At 39.2% G+C, this 25,114-nt stretch overlaps 1 protein-coding gene across 2 annotated transcripts in view; it reads left to right on the forward strand.

Annotated features, from left to right (window-relative positions):
* The window catches only part of bbox1 (butyrobetaine (gamma), 2-oxoglutarate dioxygenase (gamma-butyrobetaine hydroxylase) 1), a 47,294-nt gene that overhangs the window by 16,742 nt on the left and 5,438 nt on the right, over positions 1-25,114 (forward strand). For both annotated transcript variants that reach the window (XM_033630251.2, XM_033630260.2), the window contains exons 5-8: positions 16,968-17,166; positions 18,041-18,146; positions 18,323-18,519; positions 19,892-20,058. In XM_033630251.2, coding sequence (XP_033486142.1) covers positions 16,968-17,166; positions 18,041-18,146; positions 18,323-18,519; positions 19,892-20,058 — 669 coding nt within the window. The remainder of the gene's footprint in view (positions 1-16,967; positions 17,167-18,040; positions 18,147-18,322; positions 18,520-19,891; positions 20,059-25,114) is intronic.

Genomic DNA, 25,114 nt, shown 5'->3' on the forward strand with positions numbered 1-25,114 from the left:
GACTTCATCTCACTGTGTGTTCCTTTTATAATTCATACTGTGAACCTGTGCTCATTCCTTGGACAATTTGCTTCTTCAGCTTTTTCATTTCTTTTACTATGTTTATGTTATGCATCAACACACCAGAGCAAATTCCTTGTACATGAAAACCTTTTTCTCAAGAAATCATGTTTTGAAATGCCTCAACATCTGCAACACAGATTGGCAAACGTTTGTACCGACAGTACAGACGGAATGAGTTTCCCTAATGACTTTGATGATCTCATGACTTTTCCACCGCCACCAGCACGCTGGCATTTGTATTTCAATGAGTGAAATGTCACGACAACTCTCTGTGAGAAATGGTGATCCCCTAAATTTTCATCTGTGCCATCATCAGGTCAGAATTGAAATTTGTTCAATAATTTTGGTTCATCTGTCATCATTTTATGTCCTGGGACAACCCTCTGTATGAGCCACACAGTAATTGGCATCCTTTGTCAAGTATTTCATTAGTCAGCTACTATGTGACAAGCATGCTGTTTGATTTATTTGTTTTTATCAGTCACCTTCCTCTCTGTAATCGTCAACACAAGCATTACTGTATATCTCATTCAGAGATGGGTTCAGGGCCATTGGATTTATACCTGCCATTTTCTTGCTGGCATGTGCACTTTGAACCTTTCATATCACATGGAAGAGAGTGGTGATGATGTTGAATTGCTCTCTGGAGCACCAAAAAGCTTGTGTCAATCACAACCTTATCTGCAGTGACGCTTCCTTTCAACGATAAATCTGTCAGTGATTTACTCAAATGCCTGCCAGATGCTTTTAATATTTGAACCATGTCATCCTCTCAGGCCTCCCATTTTGCGCTTGTCATGTTTATTTAGTCAGGATGGGAATCATGGCTAATTTCATGTCACTGGTATTTAAAAGATGGATGTGAAACAGGTTAAATGGATGTTTAGAAAAGTAAAAATAAGCCCAAACACATTGCTCACAGCCTTTTCTCACACACTTATCCACCAGCTCACACTGGTAGTTTGTGAAAAAAGGCGTCTGTTTTATTGCCTTTACAACCTTTCTCTCATTCAGTTAACTGTTTGAATTGCTCGCTCTCAACAAGGCAGAATGGCACGTCATTTCTGACAAGTTAAGTCATTTGCTGTCATCACTCAGGGTATCCGCATCAAGTTGTAAGAAGTAACTACCATGGCCTGGCATTCTTTGGCCAGGCCCCCTTTAACATTTCTATCTGCTCTGCAGGTCTAAGTTTGATGTTTACAAATCAAGTTTTACACATCAAGAAACTATGGTTGAGTGGTAGTTTGCCATGTGGTGTTGAGAAACAAAAGTACTTAGTGGTTTTTGCCTGTTTAATATAATCATTTGCAGACTGTTTTTGTTCTTTTCGTTTCTCCATTAGATTACTAATTTTATATTTTAGTAGCAAAACAAAAGCTCAATTTGAGCTAAACGTCTTTGATTAGACTGATGTTTTGATCTTAAAGGTAATTGTATCCTTTTTATCCTGTTTTAACTACTTAAAATTGGGATTTATTTTCTTAAAGTAGTATTTCACTGCTGGAAAGATGGTCTTTTCATAAAACTTGGCTGTCTATGCAGTAGAAAGACAGAAATACTTTTGAAGTTGTTGCTACATGACCAGAGAAGACAGAGAAAAAAGGACTGTGGCTTTTGGTTTTGCTCAGGAGGTAGAAAACCTACAGCTACCCGAATGCACTGCACCAGACCAATTAACGCTCCCACTGGTCGGTGACACAATGGGAGCTGTCATTGTGTCAAACGATCTTATATTACAGTTAATGGTAAGTTAAAACATGTTTCTAAAAATATTTTAGGTGAGAAATAGGCAAGACAGTAACAGAATCTTGGTTTATATTTGATCAGTACTGCTTAGTTTAACAGTTTGATCCCAGTTTTTTCAGCCTCTGTTTTGTGCAGGAAACAACTTGGTACCCACCTCAAGTTAACAAACTCGTTATAACAGCTGAACAAGGCACTAAATTATGTTTGTGAAGGCATTTTATGCATGAAATAGGCAGTGCAGTAACATACTATATACGATTTATGTTTGATCAGCACTGTGTAGTTTTACCATTTGATTGGATTTTGGTTCGAGTTTGAGCGCCCAAGAGAGAGAGGTGGATCTTTCTCTTGATTGGCTTCTACACTCTTTGTGTCCGCAGTGGCAGCAAGGGTGGCAGGCAATATGAAAATGTCTAAGTACAGCCTGTAGTTGGACAAACAGATCTTGGACACAGGAGTCTGACAGTCTGTGGCACCTTACAGTGCAGTTTAGTCAGTGGCGTAGGTGTGCAGCTGGAGTGCACCGGAATTACACTCTTCCACCTTTTTCTCCAAGTGAGGAAAGGCTGGTTCGCTAGATAGCACCAAGGTCTCAAAAATCCTAAACAGAGCCAGAGATAATTTGGTAGAAAAGGAGTAAAAGAGATGAAAAGTTTGACTAAGGTCCTGATCACACAGAAAGTGTTTTCTAACCCTTTTTGTAATGGTTTTAATGAGAATGAAGCTTTTTTGTGTTGCGACACATTTCACGTTCTGCGCTCTAGGCACCTGGTGTTTTTGCCGGAGCTCTCTGAACTCCTTGAGTTGAAAAACCAAGCGGAAAAGTTCCCCACGTCATCTCTTTTTCGTCATCTTTTTTGATTTGAGAAGCGGCCCTTCTGTGGTGATCACAACAGCAAGTTTACAGTTGGTAAACAATGGAGGAGAAACTGGTGGTAGCAGTTGCTGGATACCCAGAGCTATACGGCCTGACGATAGACAGCAGGTTGTCAAACTGCCCCTAAATCATCCTAAAATATACCTGGAAACAGCCATCATGGAGGAGAAGCTCCTGGACCAACTGGTGGTACTCCCTGTGATCCACCCTCTTTTTTAGGGTCTCATGTACCCACACAGATCTCTGTTTATCTGTGCCCAACAAACTATTTTCTGACAGCCTCTCACCATCAACCAGCAAAGTGCTTTCTGTGTGGCCTTAGTGTACTGCGCCAATTGTCAATCAGTTCCCTCAGTCATAAAGAACAGCTATAAATGGCCACTTTTATTGTCCCTCATATACAGATGCGTCTAAATAAAAGCTCACAATAAACGAATACACACAAACAGATGCATTTTATAATAAGTATGTACAAGGCCAGGGATCTCTGAGGAGAGTGTGCTGTCCATTTTGTGAAATTTATTACAGGAAAATTGCTCATGAGTGAAAACAATGACAGTAAAGGTGCGATGAGATTTCTCTCACTCTAACAGCTGTCTGTGTTATATCTTCCTCTGACCTGCCAAAATACGTCCCAAGTTACAAGTCACAGCCAAAACAAAGTGAAAAATTTCTAACCTTAAGCTGCAGATTGTGGAGAAATCCCTGGCTTTACGTCAGCTATCTGGTCTTAATCAATCTCTGTTAAAATATCTGTGAAGCTGTCTGACAAAGGCCGTACATGCCCTCAATTCAAGGTGGAAAATAGTGTGTATGTTTTAGTTTACTGGCACTATTTATATTAGTAGGCAATACAATTGATTCCAGCACAGACAGATGGTCTGTTACAGACTTGTAATGCTTCTATCTTGTCTAGCAAAAATTTAATAAATCAGTTAAAGTTGATCCAGAACTGCTTGGGTGCTGACTCGGACCAGAAGAAGAGCAAACATTGCACCTGTTTTAAAGGCCTCACTCTTGTTGCTTGTTTTTGTAAAGATTTCCTAACATATCTTTAGAGAACATCACTTTTAAACAAGCCTTTTAATTGGTTTAAAGTGCAAGATGAGAATGTTTTGTTTTATACCCCAAAACATAAAGCTAAAATTATAATTTCCACATCCACATTTGTTATCACAGTCTGTCATGTGTACATTGACTAAAATAAATATAATCTGCCCATGTTCATGAGGATCTTTGCTTTATTCTTTGTGGTATGTCCATGTGCAGATGAGAAACCACAGTTTGCACCTGTAGACACATCCGCATATGCAGACACCGAATGTTGTGAAAACAGAACAGCTTGCACATCCTCTTTTGGAGGCCACATATGTTTTGGAGAATATCCAGCTATGTAGGACAACCTGCCCAAGGACCTACTGTAAGGGAGGATGGAAATAGTGGTGTCTTTAAATGTAAACACAACACTTTGAACTTTTTTAGCCTGTATTTTACTTGGTTTAACAATGTTTTTAAATATTTTTAATCCATTATTCTTATCCACTTTTAATTTACATCCTTATTTTTAACTTTTTACACATTAAACGTACCCTGGAAATCCAGAGTTCTCGAGAGAGCACAATTTGAATTTGCTCAGCGAGTCACTCTGGCAATCAGTAATGATGCTCATTACCCATGCCCTTGTAGCCGAGCTGCACCAATCACATCGGTGTATCCGATATAGGCGGGCCAGAGGCGAGCTAAACAGATGACGACAGCGCTGTGACGACAAAGTCCGGAATCAGTCAGTAAACATTGCAAGATGGCTACGGATGAACACCAGTTGTTTGAAACGGCTTTGGCTGCTACAATGAACGAGTTAGACTTGGCTTTTTCTCTAAAAGAGGAACAGAAGACGGCGCTCAATCTTTCCTTCGCAAGAAGGACGTTTTTGCTGTTTTGCCAACCAGATACGGCAAGAGTCTAATCTACTAGTTAGCTCCGCTGGTAGCTAAGCGTATACGTCACCCCATATATTGTTCTGATTGGTCGTAGTGTTATCCAGTTGCGTGCGGTGATATTTTCAAATGCATGCTTGGTGCCGCCCCTCGAGTTGGGCCATTTTCATTACTCATGGCCAGACCCTAAATCTTTCTAGATTTGGGTCTGGATTTCCAGGCTATATTTAAAGTACAATATGTAATTTTCTGCCGTCAGGACTCTCAATCAAAACAACAACAAAAGACGGAGCAATGCCGTCATTGCAGTCAGTTTGTCTTCGTAAGATTCCCTCAGCATTCATTGATCAGGAGTATTTTACCTGCAGAGGTCTCTTCCTCTCCACAACAAATAGATTAAAATTGTTTAAACATTGAATAAAGCAGTTTCACATTTAAAATCAGTGTTGCTCTGACACTGTTCAGCTTGTTGCAGAGGGTGCTAGCCCAGCTCTTGCTAATGTTTGTTCACGTTTTGTCCCTGATAACTTAACACTCAGACATTCAGGAGGTTTTTACCGGGAGCCGAATTATCCACAGAGGTGTCCTCCACTTCAAGACAAACGGACCTGGTGATTAAAACCAATAAAAGTACAGAATAAAGCAGTTTCACGTTAAAAATCTGTGTTTCTCTAACGCTGTTTGGCTTGATGCAAAGGTTCTGCTAGCCCAGCTCCTGCTAATATGTGCTTACCTTTACTCTGATCCAGATGTTTAGAAGGTCTTACTGAGAGCCGAAATGTCTGCAGAGGTCACCTTTTGTCCAAAAACAAACGGATCCAGTAATTTAAACTGGTAAAAATATTGAATAAAGCAGTTTCAGATTAAAAATCAGTGTTTGTTCTATGCTGTTTGGCACAGCAGGGGCTGGTGTGGAGATGCCGCTAACTGTTGCTCAGCTTGTTTCTCGTTAATCTGAAGATCCAGACGTCTGATGACTTAAACCCTTCATCACTTCAGTTAAAAACAACCAAGATCTAAAAAGTCAATCTATCTGACAGACAACGCAAAGGGCCACTGGTGCCACTGACCGGCAACGGTAACCAAATGACAGATTTCTTTGGGTTTGAACATTTTTGAAAAGGTTGGGATAATGTTAGTACACAACTCAACATAATATAACATTGGTTTAGTTGATCTGCACATACCTGCACAGATACAGGTGCCCAGTTCTCTTTGTAATTTGCTGTGTGCTTGTTTTGAGTACCTACAGTAATACATCAGTAAGTATTCCATTGGACAGTTATAGTAAACCTCCTGACTGATTGGCTCTCCTAAACAGTCTCAGCTGACTTTGGACTTTTCTGTATTAAGTCTGCTGACCGATTCTATAACTCAGCCAAGTAGCAGCTGATTTGTCAATTCCTTGTCTGGCTGGTGTTCCCCCTTTGCCATCTGGTCTGAATTTAGCCTTCTATGTCATCACTCGTCAGTTGACAGAAAAGGCTCCTGGAAACATAGCAGCGGAGGTCCATCCATGGAAAAACTTTTTTTTCTGAACCTGACAGTAACTTCACACGCCATTTACAGCTTCAGCCGAACCGTCTCTGTGAACACATGCTTACATACACGTGAGCATTTGGTGTGTTATCAGCTTGCGAGGAATTTGAGGCATCTAAACCATTTGAGTGTTTTAATTTGTCGAAAGTGGCTTTTATCATTGTGTTGTGTGCTTTAATGAACCGTTGATGAATTTAACAGCTCAGATTTGTCAAAAATAATGGTCAGCCAAAGCTCCCACATATCAGATGTCACTTTCAGGGGAAATTAGGCCTCCTATCAACGAATTTCACCATTCTTCACCCATACACAGTTTATTTTTCACAGTGTATTCCTGTAATTCCTTCACGGATCAACTATATTTGGGTTAAACCCTTTCTCTTTGTCATCTCTTGAAATTTCAACACCTTTTACATCAGACTGCATGGAAAGCTCGGTGATTATAATGATTGGATTTTTCATTTCCCTGGCAAGCCAGACCTCCTGCTTGGTGCTTTGAATAATACTGAGAGCATTGAGCACAAGTTGGCAAAAGGGACATTATTTGACAAACTACTGCAAGGCTCAGTAGATTTTTGGGCAAGCTAATCTTGCTGATGGAGAAAGAGTTGTGTTTGGATTAGTGTGTGTGGAGGGCCTGCAGCTCTCCAGTGAGGAAACACTGCTCACTCTGTCTCCTCCAAACTGGGAGCGCAGAGGCTGGCTGCTCTGTCATCCAGGTATGTTTCATAGATAAAGGTGTGTTTGTCGAATTAGTGGAGGGTGGAGTGAGGTTCTTGCAGCTCTGTTGATTATTTTTCAAACGTCTGGACTCATAGGTGTGGTAAGAATAGGATTATTTTGTAACTTCACAGTTAAAACATTTTATGAAGGCCTGTTATTACTACACCAACATTTCCTTCTTTATATTTAAAGCACGTTCACCTTCTTTAGTCACTTAAATATATTGTCTAGCCTTCCAGAAGAAACTGAACGTCTAGAAATAAATATCTGTGGCCAGTGCAGGTTTTGGCTGTTAAAGGGACTGTTCACCCTGAAGGATGCTGAGGTTGGAACTGCCAGGCAAGAGGCCTAGAGGAAGACAAAAGAGGAGATTTATGTAGTGGAAGAGGACATGAAGTCAGTTGGTGTGAGAGATAGGGCTGTGACGGTATGTATTTTTTCTCACAGCGGTGACAGAGGTACAGACGTATCACCGCGGTGTGACAGTGATACATCAGAAACCCTGAAGCTGGCATTTCAGCACGTGCATTTAAAATAAACATGTTTAAACAGTAATTCAAAAAACGAGAGTCTGTTTTAGTCGTTTTAGAAGAGGTTTGATACATGAACTATAGTGTGTTTACGTCCAGCGCGGAGGGATACAACGGTGAGCAACAGCTGCAGCTGGCTCTGGGACAGGTACACTAGGTCACTCGGTAAAAGCGAACAAAGACACGACACGGACGATATTACTCACTCGACTGAAGGCTGTCCATCAGCTCCTGCAGGCCTGGGCGTTTTTTTCCAGTTTAACTTTGCGATTGCTGCAAAGTTTTCAATTTCAATTCAATTTTATTTATAAAGCCCAATATCACAAATCACAATTTGCCTCACAGGGCTTTATAGCATACGACATCCCTCTGTCCTTATGACCCTCGCAGCAGATAAGGAAAAACTCCCCAAAAAAAACCCAAAAACGGTAGAAACCTCAGGAAGAGCAACTGAGGAGGGATCCCTCTTCCAGGACGGACAGACGTGCAATAGATGTCGTACTCCTTGTGATGCACTCTCTGCGGTGGTTTTCCTCCTGATGATATATCTCCCCAACGATGGTAGCACCGAATCCCATTCTGTGCAGCAAAATGATTCCACCTCTGTAGGAATATGTTAGCTAGCCCTGCAGCTACACCACCAGTCCTCCCCTGACCTCCCGTCTCCCCTCGGCCCGTTGCTGCTCCGCCGCTCCGGAGGATTCAGCCTCTCTTCTCGCCCGCTCAGCATCCAACACCTGGGAGTTCCTCATCTGTATGCTCCAGCTCAAACAGGTATGGCTCTGGATCTGTGTCCGCTACAAGGAACTCCTCAAAATCGCGTTCAAAGTCGTCCATTGCAGCTACTATAGTCCAGAGATATCGCTAGGCTAAATAAACAGCTGAGTTTTGTTTACAGGCTACGTCTGTGCCTGCTCACCGGTGTATCCCTCCGCGGATCACAGCGCCGGATGTACTGACCCCAATGCTAACTGCTGAGACACAGCCACTGGAAGTACAGACACAAAAACGATAGCCATCATGTTGTCTCAATATGAAAATGATAGCGAAAGGGCATAACTCCCAAATCGTCGGAGTATTCTTTTAACATTTGGGTTGGGAACCAGATCTGCCGCCATGATTAATCAGCTTTTTATTTTTTATTTATTTATTTATTTATTTATTTTTGTGCGGTGATGACCTCTTCACCGCGGTAGGTATCATGTGACCGCGGTATTGCGGTGATGCGGTTATTGTCACAGCCCTAGTGAGAGAAGAGGATCCAGAGGATAGGGTTAGATGGAGGCAGATGATTCGCTGTGGCGACCCCTAAGACGAACAGCCGAAAGAAGAAGATATTTTTCCTCTTATTGTAGTGCTGCTTATCAGTCTAGATTGTTTGAATTGTTGAGCATTGGAGATATCAGCTGTAGAGACATCAGCCTTCTTTCCAATATAATGGAAAGAGATGGCACTCAGGTTGTGGTGCTCAAAGCACCAAAAATTCCTCAAACTCAACAGCATTTTCTCTTTTCAGAAATCATGAACTGATTACTCAAGATAATCCACAGACCTTGTTGGGAGCAGTTTCAAGAAGGAACAATTTTTTTTGTGCCTAACTACACCTGCCAACCATTTCACCGTGCAGAAATGCCAAGAAACGTCCCTAACACAGCAAAATAATTGGAAAAATAAAAAATTACAGGCAGAGTCTCTGCAGAAAAATACACTGCTACACACAGGGGCTAAAATTAACACCCACCAAGCGCAAAATGCAGGTAGATTTTCTGTTTGGAGTAGGGTTGCAACGGTATGACATCTTCAAGGTACGATAGCTGTCTCAGATAATGTCATGGTTTCACGGTATTACACTATCATTATTAGCATTTTCTTTATGCAAGTATGTGTATATTTTCCCCTTTAAAAATCTGTAAAATAAAGGTGAGCTCCTCTGTCCAGTTGCCTTTTTCCCAATATCATAAACAAGCAAATGTACACGATATGATAACTGTCAAATTTTATATCACAGTACACCTTAAAACATGTACGGCTGCAGCCCCAGTTTGGTGAGTAAATCTCAGAAGGCTATGCGCCACACAGGTGGGTAAATGTTTGTACCAAAACAGCCATGTAGTAAGAAAACCATGCTGAGAATCTCTAATGCGCTCTAGTGTCATTTAGAGGCAAACTGCTTTGCTGCTCCTAGACTGCTCATGTGCTGTCTGTGTCACACACAAACACCTAATCAATACAGCGGAACTCACTATCTCGAGCCCTTCTAGTTTTGCAGCACTGTTCACCAGACGGGACATCAGCAGGTCCGCTATGCTATCATCGTCACAGGTCTGCTGCTAGCTAGCGTTGCACCCATACTTATGACAGAGGCAAAGAAGTTTTAACTAAGACAGCAAACTCTTTACTGGCTCCCACGGTGTCAGCAGCAGTGCATGAACTTCACGTCTTCAGTTCTTACCTTTCACAATAAAAGCTCGTGCAACACATAGACCAATGTCACACTGTAGACTAATTAACAGACAGATTAAACAGAGGAGCAGCTCTGGGTCTCTGAGTGTTGATGGAGAACACTGCTATGTGTTACGTAACACAACTTGACCCTATATCGATATAAACAGTGTTGTCTAAATGTATATCTTGCTTGAAAATATATTGACATATCATATAAAGTTGTCATACGGCCCAGCCCTTTTTTGTATGTAAAATCTTAATTTGTAAAGTAAATAGTAACTGCAGCTGTCGAATAAATGAAGTGAATTTAAGAGTGTATTTCTAACTCAAGTTTAGAGGAAGTATAAAATGATATCTTATAGACACACTCAGGTGAGGAAAACATACCTTAAATCTCTACACAAGTACAGTACTTGAGTACATATAGTTGGTTTCTCTTTTTTTTTTTACACTGAAACATCTCAAAAATCAGGTATCAAGAACAGGATATTTGGGGCTCAAATCAGAGCTATTTTTTATTTCAGTACAATCTCTAAAATATGCTTTTAGTATTAACAACAGCTTGAATCTAATTTATAAAGCCGATACTTTATAAAAAAAATAAAAAAAGCAAGTGTTGTTCTGGCCATCTGGCTCTGAGCCCTCCGCTGTGCATTCCACAGACGGCCCATTGAAGTGAGCTGATCTGAGCTCTGTGATAAAACTTAACCAAGTCAAAACAAAAGCTCTCTGGATAACTGCAGTGATTCAAACAGAGCTTTGAAGGCGCTCCCAGCTGCAGAGGAGAGCGACGCAGCCCTCCGAGCTTAAACAGAGCACAGTGAGGGGAGAGCCAAACTGCCATGAGCTGCCTGACAGCCACAGGAGCCGCGGCTTCAGGTTTCCTCATCTGGAAAAGCCACTGTAGCAGACCACGACCGAGGGGGAAACAGGAGAGGGGATTATGCACATATACTATCTTGTCAGACTGTCAGAGTCTTCCCTTCAAGCACACAACCGGCATAGTCTGTCCTCTGGAAACCGCAGTGGGTTTACACAAATGAGCAAATTAACTTAAACCTGCAATAACAAGCAGTGGAAACAAGCTGTAAACACAACACTGACACACTGTTTGTGAACTTCACAAACAGCAGCTAATTTACACATCCAGCAGTTAAGGAGCAACATTATCACTCATTAAGAGTCTTGTGTCTGGCCAATTGTTGAATATTAATGTCTCATAATTTAATAATAATAATAATCATCCAGTAATAATCGCTGTCTTTAAATATGTTTTTGTTTTATTTCCCGTGGGAAATATGTGATGCTAGAGCTGCTGAATGCTCCACTATGTTCACCAGCTAGTCACTAACTTTGCCTGTGTGCTGTTTCGTGCTGAGCAGATATTCTACAGTGTTTTCTTTTAGAGCTTGTTCAGTAAAAAAAAAACAGCTGCCTACTGTGGCTGAAAACAATGTGAGAGTACAGAAGTATACGGAAATATTATCAGTAAAATGTCAAAAGGAAAAATTCCTATCAGAGTAGCCCCTTTTAGAGTGTTTATTCAAATACATTACTGCATCACTACTACAAATGCATTAACATGTAATAGGGCTGTACCCGATTCAATTACTCGTTCCTTTTTTGGAGAGTTTGAGAGTTTTGAGAGACTTTCAGATATCACATAATCAAAAAAATGTCGGAAACATAGGAAATGTGCAACAACATTGCTGCAGCAACAGCAACTGACCGTAAATATCAACCAAAATCCAGAGACTAGTTAAGTTGCTGTTAGCTGTAAATTGAGCACTTCAAAGCAGAAGGTAGATGATAACCTTGTCTCTGAGCCTGATCCGACAAAGCCTCTCTTTCTCCGGGGAGCTCCCTCTGTCTCACTCAGACTCACCTTGGCTCTGAGTCTGCAGCTGCCTGTACTGGACAGCAGCTAGAAAGCAAGGAGTGCTCACTAACATATATGCTACATTCTAAGACGTGCAAAATGCAGACTAAACAACATAAAATCGCATGTAAGATGATACAGCATGAATAAAGGAAACATAGCACAAAGCAGAACACAACAGACAAATACAGGCACAATCAGATCCTCTTAACAACCAGCAAGACCAAAGTCTTACAAGCCAAATACCAAAGATACAATACATTGTATTTAGTAAATGGATGATATTAGGGCTGCTACTGACGAAGAATTTCCCTACCGACCAATAGGGCCATAAGTCGACTAGTCACCCGCATGTTTACGATATTAATTTAATTATTAAATGATATATTTTTGGCAGGGCAACGCAGTGGTTTGAGTTGAAGGTGTGAGAAAGAGTAGTATCAGTAACATTGTTAACACTGTGCTACATTACAGAGAAATACAAACCGTACTAATGAACCTTCATTAATATAGGCCTATATTTTATCTCCAAGTGCACGTCACACACTGAGCGAGCCGCCTGTTAATGACGCTGTGGGCTAATGGGCATGTAGCTACTTCCATGTTTCACATGATACGTCATGTTTGTAGTCGACCAATGAAGATGAGTTTACATATCACCTTGGGTTCGTCCTTCACCTTCTCAAAATGATCCCACACTTTGGATTTCCTGCCCGGCATGTTATTAACTAGCCTGTGGAATAACCGCAGGTACCAGCCCTGGAAATTAACCTGACTCCTGTCTGACTGCTGAGCGTGGACACTTCCTGTGTCTGTCCTTTCACATTAAATTCCCACATGGTCCAGCCATAAAGGTTTTGATTTAATTTGACAAGGCGCAGCTCCTAATAGAGTTTCACGTTTTGTTTTGTTTTTTCTGCGACTAAGTGACCAATAAAATCTTGCCGAGTAATGACCTCTCTGGTCGACTAATGTTTGATTGACTGTTGAGGGGCAGCTCTAGATTATATGTAGCTGTTGCGTGCTCGCAGAGGAGAAGAGTATTCTTCAGAGACATAGTGGAGTAGAAGCACAGGGGATCTCTAAAGTATTTGAAATTGGTGAATTTCTTAAATAAATGAATTTTGTTTTATTGGCTCTAAATCTGACCTGATTTGTATGTACAGCAGGTCGGGTGATGAGGCTCTTATTTGTTCATTAATTTGCTGCCAGTGTGAGCTGACAAGAGACTAGATGTGATCCATCACATCTAAGGTTTGTAATTAGTCCCCCGGTTAAAAAAACAAGCACATATGAGGAGCTGATTACATGATTAGAAGGCAGATACTCATGCAAATTCTTTTGGTCGACCCGACCGGCTCAGTGTGAGCTCACTCGACAGCAGTGAGCGTGTTCACAATGAGATTTGAGCTGAACTGCAGCCAGCACTGCACAGCTGATGTATATGCGCTCTGCGACCAGCGCTGTAGCCTCTCTGTCACGGGCGACACCCTAAACCGTGGAGCTGAAACACCGCTGTGCCTATACGAGACATCCAGGTCCAGTTTCACAGGAGCAATTGTAACATTCAGGCTTGACCTTTGCCCCAGTTTCTGACTCTCTGCCTGTCTTCCCCTTTGCCCTCTTAACAAGTTTTAACAAGCAGGGGGTTCCTGACCCTTTTGAGCTATGCAGCTGGAGGCTGATCATTTGTGACAACAGCCTGGAGGGAGGTCTGCGAGTCATGATGGTCACTGTGTTGCTGACTGATGATGCATTTGAGTGTGCTTTGTGCCTCCCTCTCTTAAAAAAAACAAGGCAGTGAAATTCCTCAACGGTCTGTTGCAACTGTAAATCTTTACGTCCTTCAGAGCGAACAGTCACATTGTCTTTTAACGTTTCAGACACTTGAGGATGATAAATTATGCATGAAGTTCAGCATGCTCGCCTTGCTGGGTGTCCGTCCCCTGCTGGCGTTAGCCTTGTAACGTATTTGTGATTCAGCCATTTGGAAAGTTATTTTGAAGTTTGGTGGGCACCGAAAAGAGACACAAACATCAGACAGGTACACAATCTCCTCAGCTAAACTCTCCTCCTCCTCCCGCAAATGTACTTAGCAGCTGTTTCTGTGGAAGTCACTGGAGAGAGGCTGCATGGAAAAAGGAGTTGAGCCAGCTGGGTGGAGAGCAGTGGGAGGATTTTTTCCACTTCTGTCTGTCTAACAGAGACGGGCTGATTTCTCTCAGAGAGCTATTCATCTTAAGGTGCGTACACTATCGCATACAGTGGCAAGCTGCAACATTTTCAAATGAAAGACACGGGAGACCAAAGATGAAGTTGGGAATTAATTGTTTTTTTGTCACAAAGTTGTTCCTTTTTGTCACAAAGCAAAATAAAATCTGGCATACTGCTGCTAGCATCTTCAAAATTCAGTGTCATTTTAAGCCTGAAAAATTGCAGCTACTCATTGAAATAGAAAATATGTGCTCATACTATTTGACTTGAGCCTCTTTGCCCGTAGCACACCACAGAGCACTTACCGGACATTATTCAACTTCCTCTCCGCCATCTCGGAAAAAAATGTGTCCTAAAAGTAGAGATGTGTGTCAATGGAAAGTATAAAGTAATGCTCTAGAGCTCATCCCTGCTGCACACCTGGATGGTTCTGGTCCAGTTTTTTCCAGTTGAATCGAACAGTGGGATGATGTCGATGCAGGTGTCTTAAGTGAAAACATAATGGTTCCCCACTTTACTCAAAAATGTGTCTTTTTATTATCTTTATGTTCTCTAAAACATCAGTTGGCTGGCATAGCATCAGGGAGAAGAAAACACTTAAAGAAGAAGCCTAATATGTATGTATGATGATAAAAAAAAGTTAAGAGAATCATGAAAAGTCATCTCTGCTCACGCTCATATTACACAAGTTGTTAATTGTACAGTGCATTCTGTACTGTTATTAATATGCATTGAATATAATATGAATCATCCACAAAATATGTCACATAGTTAAGGATTGTTAGCCTGCTAAATGATAGCAAAGACATCCCTTAAGGAAAAGGTTGTCTGACCTTGACTACACTGACTTGCATCAGTGTTTCCATATTCCTGTACTGAAGGGGGCGATGCATGAAATCCTTCTCTGTCTAATACCGGAAACACATATCGACGGTGGAACAGACTCAACACCGACAAAGAAACATGAAACCGTCAGCGCGAAGCAGACTCCTCAGTACAGAGGGCAGAGTTTGAATTAGCATAGTGAAAGTTATGACAGCATTTCCTAAGCACTAATGCTATCTCAGCCACTGCCCCATAGCCTAGAAGCTAACAAGCTAACAAACAACATTTTGAAACAAAAGATGCTAACTATACTTCTCGTTTTGGTACATCTGCTAGTCCCCGATGTTGGTGCACGACAGATTCCTCAACTGAGTTTGGGTCTAACTGAGGCTTAAACATGTACGGCTGAATCTCTTCAACAGAGAATTGCGGGATAAAGTTTTCTTGTAGGCTGATGCAGAAGAAGTTTGCGGCATGGTGATGTAGTGGTTAGCACTGTCGCCTAGCAGCAAGAGGGTTCCTGGTTTGAACCCAGGGTGGAGGAGCCCTTCTGTGCGGAGTTTGCATGTTCTCCCCGTGTCAGTGTGGGTTTCCTCCAGGTACTCCAGCTTCCTCCCACAGTCCAAAGACATGCAGGTTAATTGGTGATGGTGGTGTCAGCTGGGATAGGCTCCAGCCCCCACACAACCCTCAGGAGGATAAATGGTTACGGAAAAAATGAATGAATGAATAATGCAGAAGTTAGCGCTGCCCTGGCTCCCTCGCCAAAAGGTTTTGTTTTGTTATTTTATATTGCAGCTCGGGTTATTCCAGAAAGTTCTGTGGCAAATAAACCTCTTTGATACTTCCATGGGTTTTTTTTAGACTTTATTTTAATTATTCCATTCAAAGGAAAAGGTGCAGAGTAACAGTTGACGTGTCCCACCCTGAACCCTCCCTTCCCTCCCTTCCAAGGTCGAAATATATACATGTACATTAAAATAGCAAAGTTTAAGTCTTCTGTTTCCACAGTCTAGCAAAGACTAGTAAATTGATCGTACATACCAATATACAGAACAAAACAACCAACACACAAAAAAAAAAACCAAGAACAAAAAAAACGTGTGAGATGTTTACAAGGTGGTCAGATTGTAAATTCTCTTCTTTAATGTCTCACACGTTTTGTTCAGCAAGATAATCCTCACAAGTTAACACCACTTTTATGATTTTGAAGCCTAAATGCAGTCACCAGAGGTAAAAAGCTAACATTAGGCTGTAAACAAACAGTTGCATGACTTAACATGGCCACCACATCGAGGCTGTAAAGCCATGTTCGGCTTACTGACGTTCTGTTGTCTCATTTAACAACAGCTTCAGAATTCATGAGTGGGGTATTTACTGATGTTTTGTCAACCACAGACCTTATTGTGGGCATCTAACCAAAAACCCATTGACTTTGAGACGAGGGAAGTCTAACTCATAAATGGGTTTTAGGACTCATTCTTTGGGCACTATGTTTCTTTTCACACCAAAGCTAGCCATCTTGACACGCACTGCTTTTTCACCAGACAACCTAATGTGAGCAGCGCTGGAGAAAGCGCAAAGCACAATTTACTGCAAATTTCTCAATGGAGTAGAAAGAGTAGATCTGCCTCCAGCCCCTTTACAGAGTTTTCTCTCTCTTATTGTGTGGAAAACTGAATATTGGTATTTGTATAACTTCAAAACATCAGTCTGAAGAGGGACTTATCTTTGAATTCAGACTTGTGTGAATTTTGCTAGTGGGTATCATTCATGCCTGTGCAAATACCTGCCAATATCCTCTGTTAGATGAAACAGTTGTAAAGATTTATTTATGTGGTGGAGTGAATGTGCATTAATAAAAAAAGGACATGCACTCATTCAGCAAGAGGTTAACACAAGTTTTATAACAGACAATGTGGAGAAGAAAAAAAGGAATGTAACATCTGATAAAGTTGCTATGATACTGAGCAGCTCTGTTCTGGTTGTGCAGCGTTTGTTTGTTAAACAGAGCAGCGACAGGACAGGACAAAGACAGACTGTTGGGTGGAAAAGCTTCATGTTGATGCATTGCAGACACACGGCTTATTTCTTGTCAGACAAACAAAACCCGAACAGAAACCACTGTATGCATGTAAATCTCCGCTTAGATGACATTCCTTCCGTGTCCTCTTTTTTCGTTTCAGAGCGTTATTACTGGGACTCCAAACTGCACATTCCCACGGCTGACTACCAGGAAGTCCTCCATGACGATAAGGCGGCGCTGGCCTGGCTCTTGGCCCTGCGTCGGGTTGGCATCGTATACCTGAAGGGGGCTCCGGCAGAGCAAGGCCAAGTGGCGAGACTTGCTGAGAGGATTGGCTATCTCAGGCTGACATTCTATGGGTAAGACTCTCTGACGTTCATCCGTTTTTCTCTTGTCCTCAGCCAAGCCACTGTTTAATAATCTGACTCCCCACTAAATCTTGAACTGCTGAATTTTCCACTGATCATGTTTTAGCTGGAGCAGAGCCCAGAGAGTGTTATTAGTAAAAATTAAGTACAAAAGAGCTTTTATTTACATCCTTTTTCCAGGGAATCGGGGAAAAAATCAGCTAGATATTCTGATGAAAGAAGTTCTCAGATTCTCACTTTACAACATTAATGTTTAGGAAAATGTGTCCACTAGTCAATTATCTGTAGCTTTGGTTCATTTTGTTTCCATGGAGAAGCTTACAGAGAGTGTGTTGGCCCTTTCATCACACCAGAGTTCATCATTTTGACTTACTGCACTGCTGATTACTTGAGGACAGAGACGGAGAAAACAACCTAAGAGCATTCCAGCTTTTTTAAGCCAGAGGAATTACCTGGTGCACTCAGTCAGAACAGAGGTTTGGAGCGTAAAGCTTTTCCACTGCCAGCGGATGAGCTCATACTGCTGGAAGTAAAGACACTGCAGACTAAAGCTGAAGTCCTGCCATCAGAGAAACTAGACCGTTTTACGAGTCGGGCATCCAAACGAGGCATGCAAACAGAACATGGAAGATAACTTTACCTCATTAGTGCTCGACTCCTTCTGCATCTAAATGAAGTATCTACTTCAGAGACTACAGACTAAGCATTCCTGCGCTGCTGCCCAGTTCCCCCCTCAGGGATCCCTGCAAAGTTCATGTCATCTCATCTTTTTCTCCACACAGCCTAATTGTCGCTGCTTATCTTCCAAATCCATAGTTAAATAATTAACATGGAGTTTATTAATGAATGTTATCTCCGTCTCCAGGCACACATGGCAGGTCCAGGATAAATACATGGCAAACAATGTGGCCTACACTTCAGGAAGGCTCAGTCTCCATACAGACTACCCTGCATTGCACTTTGCACCTGGAGTGAGTAAAATCTGACTTATACAGTCTATTTATGAGGATCAAGCTGCACTCAACAGATATGGTATCACTTATGCATTTATGTGCTGCTTTTATAAGTTTGTTTCAACTGCTGGCATTTGGCTTTCGTGCTGCAAGAGTTGTAAAACGGGCATTTGTGCGGCATGTGTGTGCTGTAGGTGCAGTTTCTGCACTGCATCAACCAGGCCGAGGAGGGAGGGGAGAGCGAGGTGGTGGACGGCTTCCACATGGCCGAGCTGCTGCAGAGAGAAGACCCAGAGGCCTTCAGGGTGCTCACCTCGCTCCATGTGGACTTCACCGACACGGGGACGGACTACTGTGACTTCATGCTGCAGTCCAAGAAGTGCATCATCGAGTAAGTGGAGATGAGCTGTCAGATAACCTGTTGTTGTTTTAATTCTCACACACATACACACACGTACCATCTCTGAGTGAAGCAAAGATCAGACCTCGCTAAAATTGTATTGACTTGCATTTTAAGAGAAATATGCAGTGGAGTTTGTGTTTGTGATTTGAAATGGGACACTGCCATCTGCTGTTCAGAAGTATTATGTCCAAACCATGAAGAGTGTTATATCTGCAGAATCATAATCACTATGTTGGAATTAGATGTTCAGCATCCACATTTGGGTGTAATGTTCATGTCCATATACTTTTGGCCACCTAGTTTGCCTTGAGCATTGATGTGATCAAATATAATCTTTTCAACTAATCATGCCCTTGTAATAAATTATGCCTTTCAAATATTTTATGGGCAAAAGGCAGGAATCAAATTAATATTTTCAGTAGTTTAATCAGGCAACAGAAAAATGATCTGCAACAGTTTTGTTAATTCATAGTATGAGTAGATATTTTAAAAAGAAATGCATAAAACTATTGTTTGAGCTTCTTAAATGTAGGGATGTTAAACTTCATCGTCTTGTCTAAAATTAAAAAAACACTTAAAATTAATGATTTATGAGGTTAAAAATTGTCTAGAAAAGATTTTGTTTATTATAAGAGTAATCTGATGTTGTTAATCACATTTCTCATTAACCAAATCATCTTTTAAATGCCATGGAAATGTGCAGCACATCATCATAACATTGCATGTTATCTAACAAAACATGACGACTCACCAAACAAAAGTTACCAAAAAAGATTTATTGAATACAAAATTTTTTAGGAAAATAAATCTTTAGGAAATAACGACATTTTCATTGAGTGAACGCAATCACTTAAAATAATAATAATTTTAATAATAAGTTTAACCCACTAGTATTTCTGGTACCAACAAATGAGGGTAGCAATGTTCAAACAGTTAGTCGTGCACATCGCTACTCGAAAGTGAATATTTAAGTACACCTCTGTGATATTAAACTGTGTATCTTTTATTTTGGACATTAAACAAATTACCTCAGTTTCTTTCTCAATATTTTCTGACACTTAATGTACCAAATGAAGATTATACCACAGTACTTCTACTACTACTGATAATGATGATAATAATAATAATAATAATAATAATAATAACAATGATAATAAATATTTTATAAAAGTAATCCTTAGTTGCAGCCTTACAAGTGAGTTTCACATGTTTGCTTGATATTTGCCTTCAGTGATTTATCAGTTATCACAGTTGTTGCCATTTCATTTTTTGTTAAGCATCTCATAAATCAACAACTTTTTTCAGCTCAAAACTGATGAGTCATGTTATTTAGTCTTTGTCCTTCCTCCTCTCTGAGCAGCGTTAATCCCGAGGGTCGAGTTCTGAGGATAAACTACAACAACGCCACCAGAGATTCGGTGCTGGACGTCCCCCTGCATCAGGTGCAGCCCTTCTACAGAGCACTGAGGGCCTATGTGGACATCATGAACCGACCAGAGAACGTGGTCACTTACATCATGAACCCAGGTCAGTGTGCGCCTCTCAAAACTTCCCCAATAGGGCATAACAAATATGACAAAAACATATCTGTAAAGCCCTCAAATCACAGTTAAGAATACCAAAACTCTGTAGTAGACAGAACATGAACTGATAACAGTGATGAACAGCAACATCTTTGTCATTATCAAGGTCACAGTGACATCTGAGTCGTCTATGTCACTGTGACCCGAATCAAATTACCTCAAAGTGTGGTGTGACCCACTCTAAATAATCACTGCTCAGCACACAGTCTGCAGCATCAAGCGACAGACTTGATGTGACAATATTGTACAAGACATTAAGGACAACAAAGTGTAGCAGGATGGTGCCATTAGTAGGGAGACGGCGTATCGACAGCAGCATTCAGGGCTCGAGCCTCCATGTTGAAAAGCATCCATCCTGATGATGCGTCCTTGAGATACTTCAAACAAGTTTGTCGTTGTTCCCTAACTAGTGCCAGCCTTACACCAAAGAACTTTTCAAAAAATTTCACTGTTGGACACTGTGACTGTCACTGGTAAACCACAACTAATTCAGCACTTCAGGGGCCATCTCAGCTGTACTGTCCATGTTTTTAACAAAATTTTTTATACGTGCTATACTGTGACATTTTTTATGAAATTTGCATTGCATGCTGTACCAATAAATATTTTAGGATATTCAAATGGCATGCTGTACTATGACATTTTTAAAAGAAAAAAACTATTTATCACACAGAGTAGTGTTACATTGTTTTGGGAAAAACATCATTACATAGTATGTCATAAAAAATTCATGAAAGATGTCACAGGATAGTATACCCTCAAAATGTAATTAAGAAAAGTCATTGTATAGTATTTCATAAAAATAAGAATGTCGTGGTATAATATGCTTCAAAAAATCTAAAATGTCAAAGCATGGTATGATGTAAAAATACCATAACAAATGTCATAGAATACTGTGACATGAAAATATTATTAAAAAAAGTCATATTATAGTGTGTTGACAGAAATATAATATTAATGATAATAATAAACTTTATTTATATAGCACTTACACATAGCACATAAAAGACATGCAGCACATCATAGTATAGTATGATGTAGAAAAAAATCAAGAAAAACACTGTAATATACTATGTCATGAAAAAATCATGAAAAACGTCATACTATAGTATGTCGTGAAAAAATCATGAAAAACGTCATAGTATAATTTGTTGTGAAGAAATCATGAAAAACGTCATAGTATAGTATGTCGTAAAAAAAAATCATGAAAAACGTCACAGTATAGTATGTCGTGAAGAAATCATGAAAAACGTCATAGTATAGTTTGTTGTGAAAAAATCACAAAAAACGTCATAGTATAGTATGACATGAAAAAATCATGAAAAACGTCATAGTATAGTATGTCGTAAAAAAATCATGAAAAACGTCATAGTATAGTATGACATGAAAAAATCAGGAAAAACGTCATAGTATAGTATGTCGTTAAAAAATCACAAAAAACGTCATAGTATAGTATGTCATAAAAAAAATCACGAAAAACATCATAGTATAGTATGTCGTGAAAAAATCCAGAAAAACTTCTTAGTATAGTATGTCGTAAAAAAATCACGAAAAAAGTCATAGTATAGTATGACAGGAAAAAATCATGAAAAACGTCATAGTATAGTATGTTGTAAAAAAAAATCATGAAAAACATCATAGTATAGTATGATGTGAAAAAATCACGAAAAATGTCATAGTATAGTATGTCGTGAAAAAATCCTGAAAAACGTCATAGTATAGTATGTCGTGAAAAAATCATGAAAAACGTCAGTATAGTATGAGGTGAAAAAATCATGAAAAACGTCATGGTATAGTATGAGGTGAAAAAATCATGAAAAACGTCATAGTATAGTATGAGGTGAAAAAATCATGAAAAACTTCATAGTATAGTATGTCGTGAAAAAATCAAGAAAAACGTCATAGTATAGTATGACATGAAAAAATCAGGAAAAACGTCATAGTATAGCATGTCGTTAAAAAATCACAAAAAACGTTAAAGTATAGTATGTTGTAAAAAAAAATCATGAAAAACATCATAGTATACTATGATGTGAAAAAAATCATGAAAAACGTCATAGTATAGTATGTCGTAAAAAAAAATCACGAAAAACGTCATAGTATAGTATGTCGTGAAAAAATCCTGCAAAACATCATAGTATAGTATGACGTGAAAAAATCATGAAAAACTCATAGTATAGTATGACGTGAAAAAATCATGAAAAACGTCATAGTATAGTATGACGTTAAAAAATCATGAAAAACGTCATAGTATAGTATGTCGTGAAAAACTTCATAGTATAGTATGTTGTAAAAAAATCATGAAAAAAGTCATAGTATAGTATGACATGAAAAAATCACGAAAAACGTCATAGTATAGTATGTCGTGAAAAAATCCTGCAAAACATCATAGTATAGTATGACGTAAAAAAATCACGAAAAAACTCATAGTATAGTATGACGTGAAAAAATCATGAAAAACGTCATAGTATAGTATGACGTTAAAAAATCATGAAAAACGTCATAGTATAGTATGTCGTGAAAAACTTCATAGTATAGTATGTCATAAAAAAATCATGAAAAATGTCAGTATAGTATGTCGTGAAAAACTTCATAGTATAGTATGTTGTAAAAAAATCATGAAAAAAGTCATAGTATAGTATGACATGAAAAAATCATGAAAAACGTCATAGTATAGTATGAAGTTAAAAAATCATGACAAACATCATAGTATATAGTGTGGTAAAAAAAATCACAAAAAACGTCATAGTATAGTATGTCGTGAAAAAATCGTGAAAAACTTCATAGTATAGTATGTTGTAAAAAAATCATGAAAAAAGTCATAGTATAGTATGACGTTAAAAAATCATGACAAACGTCATAGTATATAGTGTGTCGTAAAAAAAATCACAAAAAACGTCATAGTAGAGTATGACGTGAAAAAATCATGAAAAACGTCATAGTATAGTATGACGTGAAAAAATCATGAAAAACGTCATAGTATAGTATGTCGTGAAAAACTTCATAGTGTAGTATGTCGTGAAAAAATCATGAAAAACTTCATAGTATAGTATGTCTTGAAAAACTTCATAGTATAGTATGTCGTGAAAAAATCATGAAAAACTTCATAGTATAGTATGTCGTGAAAAAATCATGAAAAATATCATAGTATAGTATGACATTAAAGTATCAAAAAAAAAACGTTATGGTATAGTATGACAAAAAATAAAGAAAACATAATATTGAGAAATTTTATTAATATCGCATCTTACATACAAGAAATGCAGCACAAAGTGTTTTACATTTCACATGACAATAGACATTATGGACATAAAACAGTCGGGTCCATGTCATTGGTTCGACATCCCATTAGTCCGACTGTCCGCGATGCTGAACGGCTCGTGGCAGGCGTATGGTGCGCCGCGACTGGCTTGAGGTGGAGCAGGCTCACGGCTTATGTGTTTGTCACTTTCTTTTTCATTTTAACCCACACCATGATCTTTTCCTGACCCTAACCAAGAGGTTTTTGTGCCTAAACCTAACCAGACCTTAACCACAGGGCATCATGATGATTTCGGAACGGACTTCGGAACAATGAGTTTAATATGGTTGGAACAATGGGATGTCAGACCAATGGGCTGTCGAACCAATGAGCAGTTCCCAAACAGACAAGGCAATTCAGTATAAAGGGACATTTTAAAACATCTAAAACATGGATAAACTAATTGATAAAACCACAGAGTTCCAAAACTATCTAATCATAAAATCAAGTAAGATTTTTAAAGAGTTGCAGCAGCATGAAGCATAAATAGAAAGTAAAAGCATCAAAAGAGTTTCGGACCTGTATCAGGAAAGTCAGAGCTAGTTAAAGGCTAAAGTGAACACATACATTTTTAGCTTTCTTTTAAAAATATGTAGTGAGCTTGCTTCACTGATATTTAAAGATGGTGCGTTCCATAGGATGGGGTGTAATTGATAAAGGCTGCATCCATGATATTCTTCTGGCTGTCGCTGGGAACCTCCAATAAACCAGCAGCACATGATCACAGTGTTCTTGGAGGCAAACCGTTAACAAAGAAGTTAGCAATGTAGCTCTGTCCCAGCCCATGTGGGACTGTGTATACAAGGACAAGGTCCTTAACATCAAAGGAGGATAAAAGGACCTAAAAATATCATGAATAACTTCATTGTGTAGTATGTCACAACAATATCATAAAACACATAATGGTATAGTTTGTCACAAAAATATAATAAAAAAAAGTCACAGAATAGTTTGTCATGAAAGTATCATAAAAAAACGTAAAAAAGAAAAACGTCATAGTATAGTATGTCGTGAAAAAATCATGAAAAACGTCATAGTATAGTATGTTGTAAAAAAAATCACGAAAAACGTCATGGTATAGTATGAGGTGAAAAAATCATGAAAAACGTTACAGTATAGTATGTCGTGAAAAAATCATGAAAAACGTTACAGTATAGTATGTTGTGAAAAAATCATGAAAAACGTCAGTATAGTATGAGGTGAAAAAATCATGAAAAACGTCATAGTATAGTATGTCGTGAAAAAATCATGAAAAACGTCATAGTATAGTATGTCGTGAAAAAATCATGAAAAACGTCAGTATAGTATGTCGTGAAAAAATCATGAAAAACGTTACAGTATAGTATGTCGTGAAAAAATCATGAAAAACGTCAGTATAGTATGAGGTGAAAAAATCATGAAAAACGTCATAGTATAGTATGTCGTGAAAAAATCATGAAAAACGTCATAGTATAGTATGTCGTGAAAAAATCATGAAAAACGTCAGTATAGTATGTCGTGAAAAAATCCTGAAAAACGTCATAGTATAGTATGACATGAAAAAATCATGAAAAACGTCAGTATAGTATGTCGTGAAAAAATCCTGAAAAACTTCATAGTATGACGTAAAAAAATCATGAAAAACGTCATAGTATAGTATGTCGTGAAAAAATCATGAAAAACGTCATAGTATGTTGTAAAAAAAATCACGAAAAACGTC

Source organism: Epinephelus lanceolatus, chromosome 2 (genome assembly GCF_041903045.1).
Source record: "Epinephelus lanceolatus isolate andai-2023 chromosome 2, ASM4190304v1, whole genome shotgun sequence".
Taxonomy (NCBI): Eukaryota; Metazoa; Chordata; class Actinopteri; order Perciformes; family Serranidae; genus Epinephelus; species Epinephelus lanceolatus.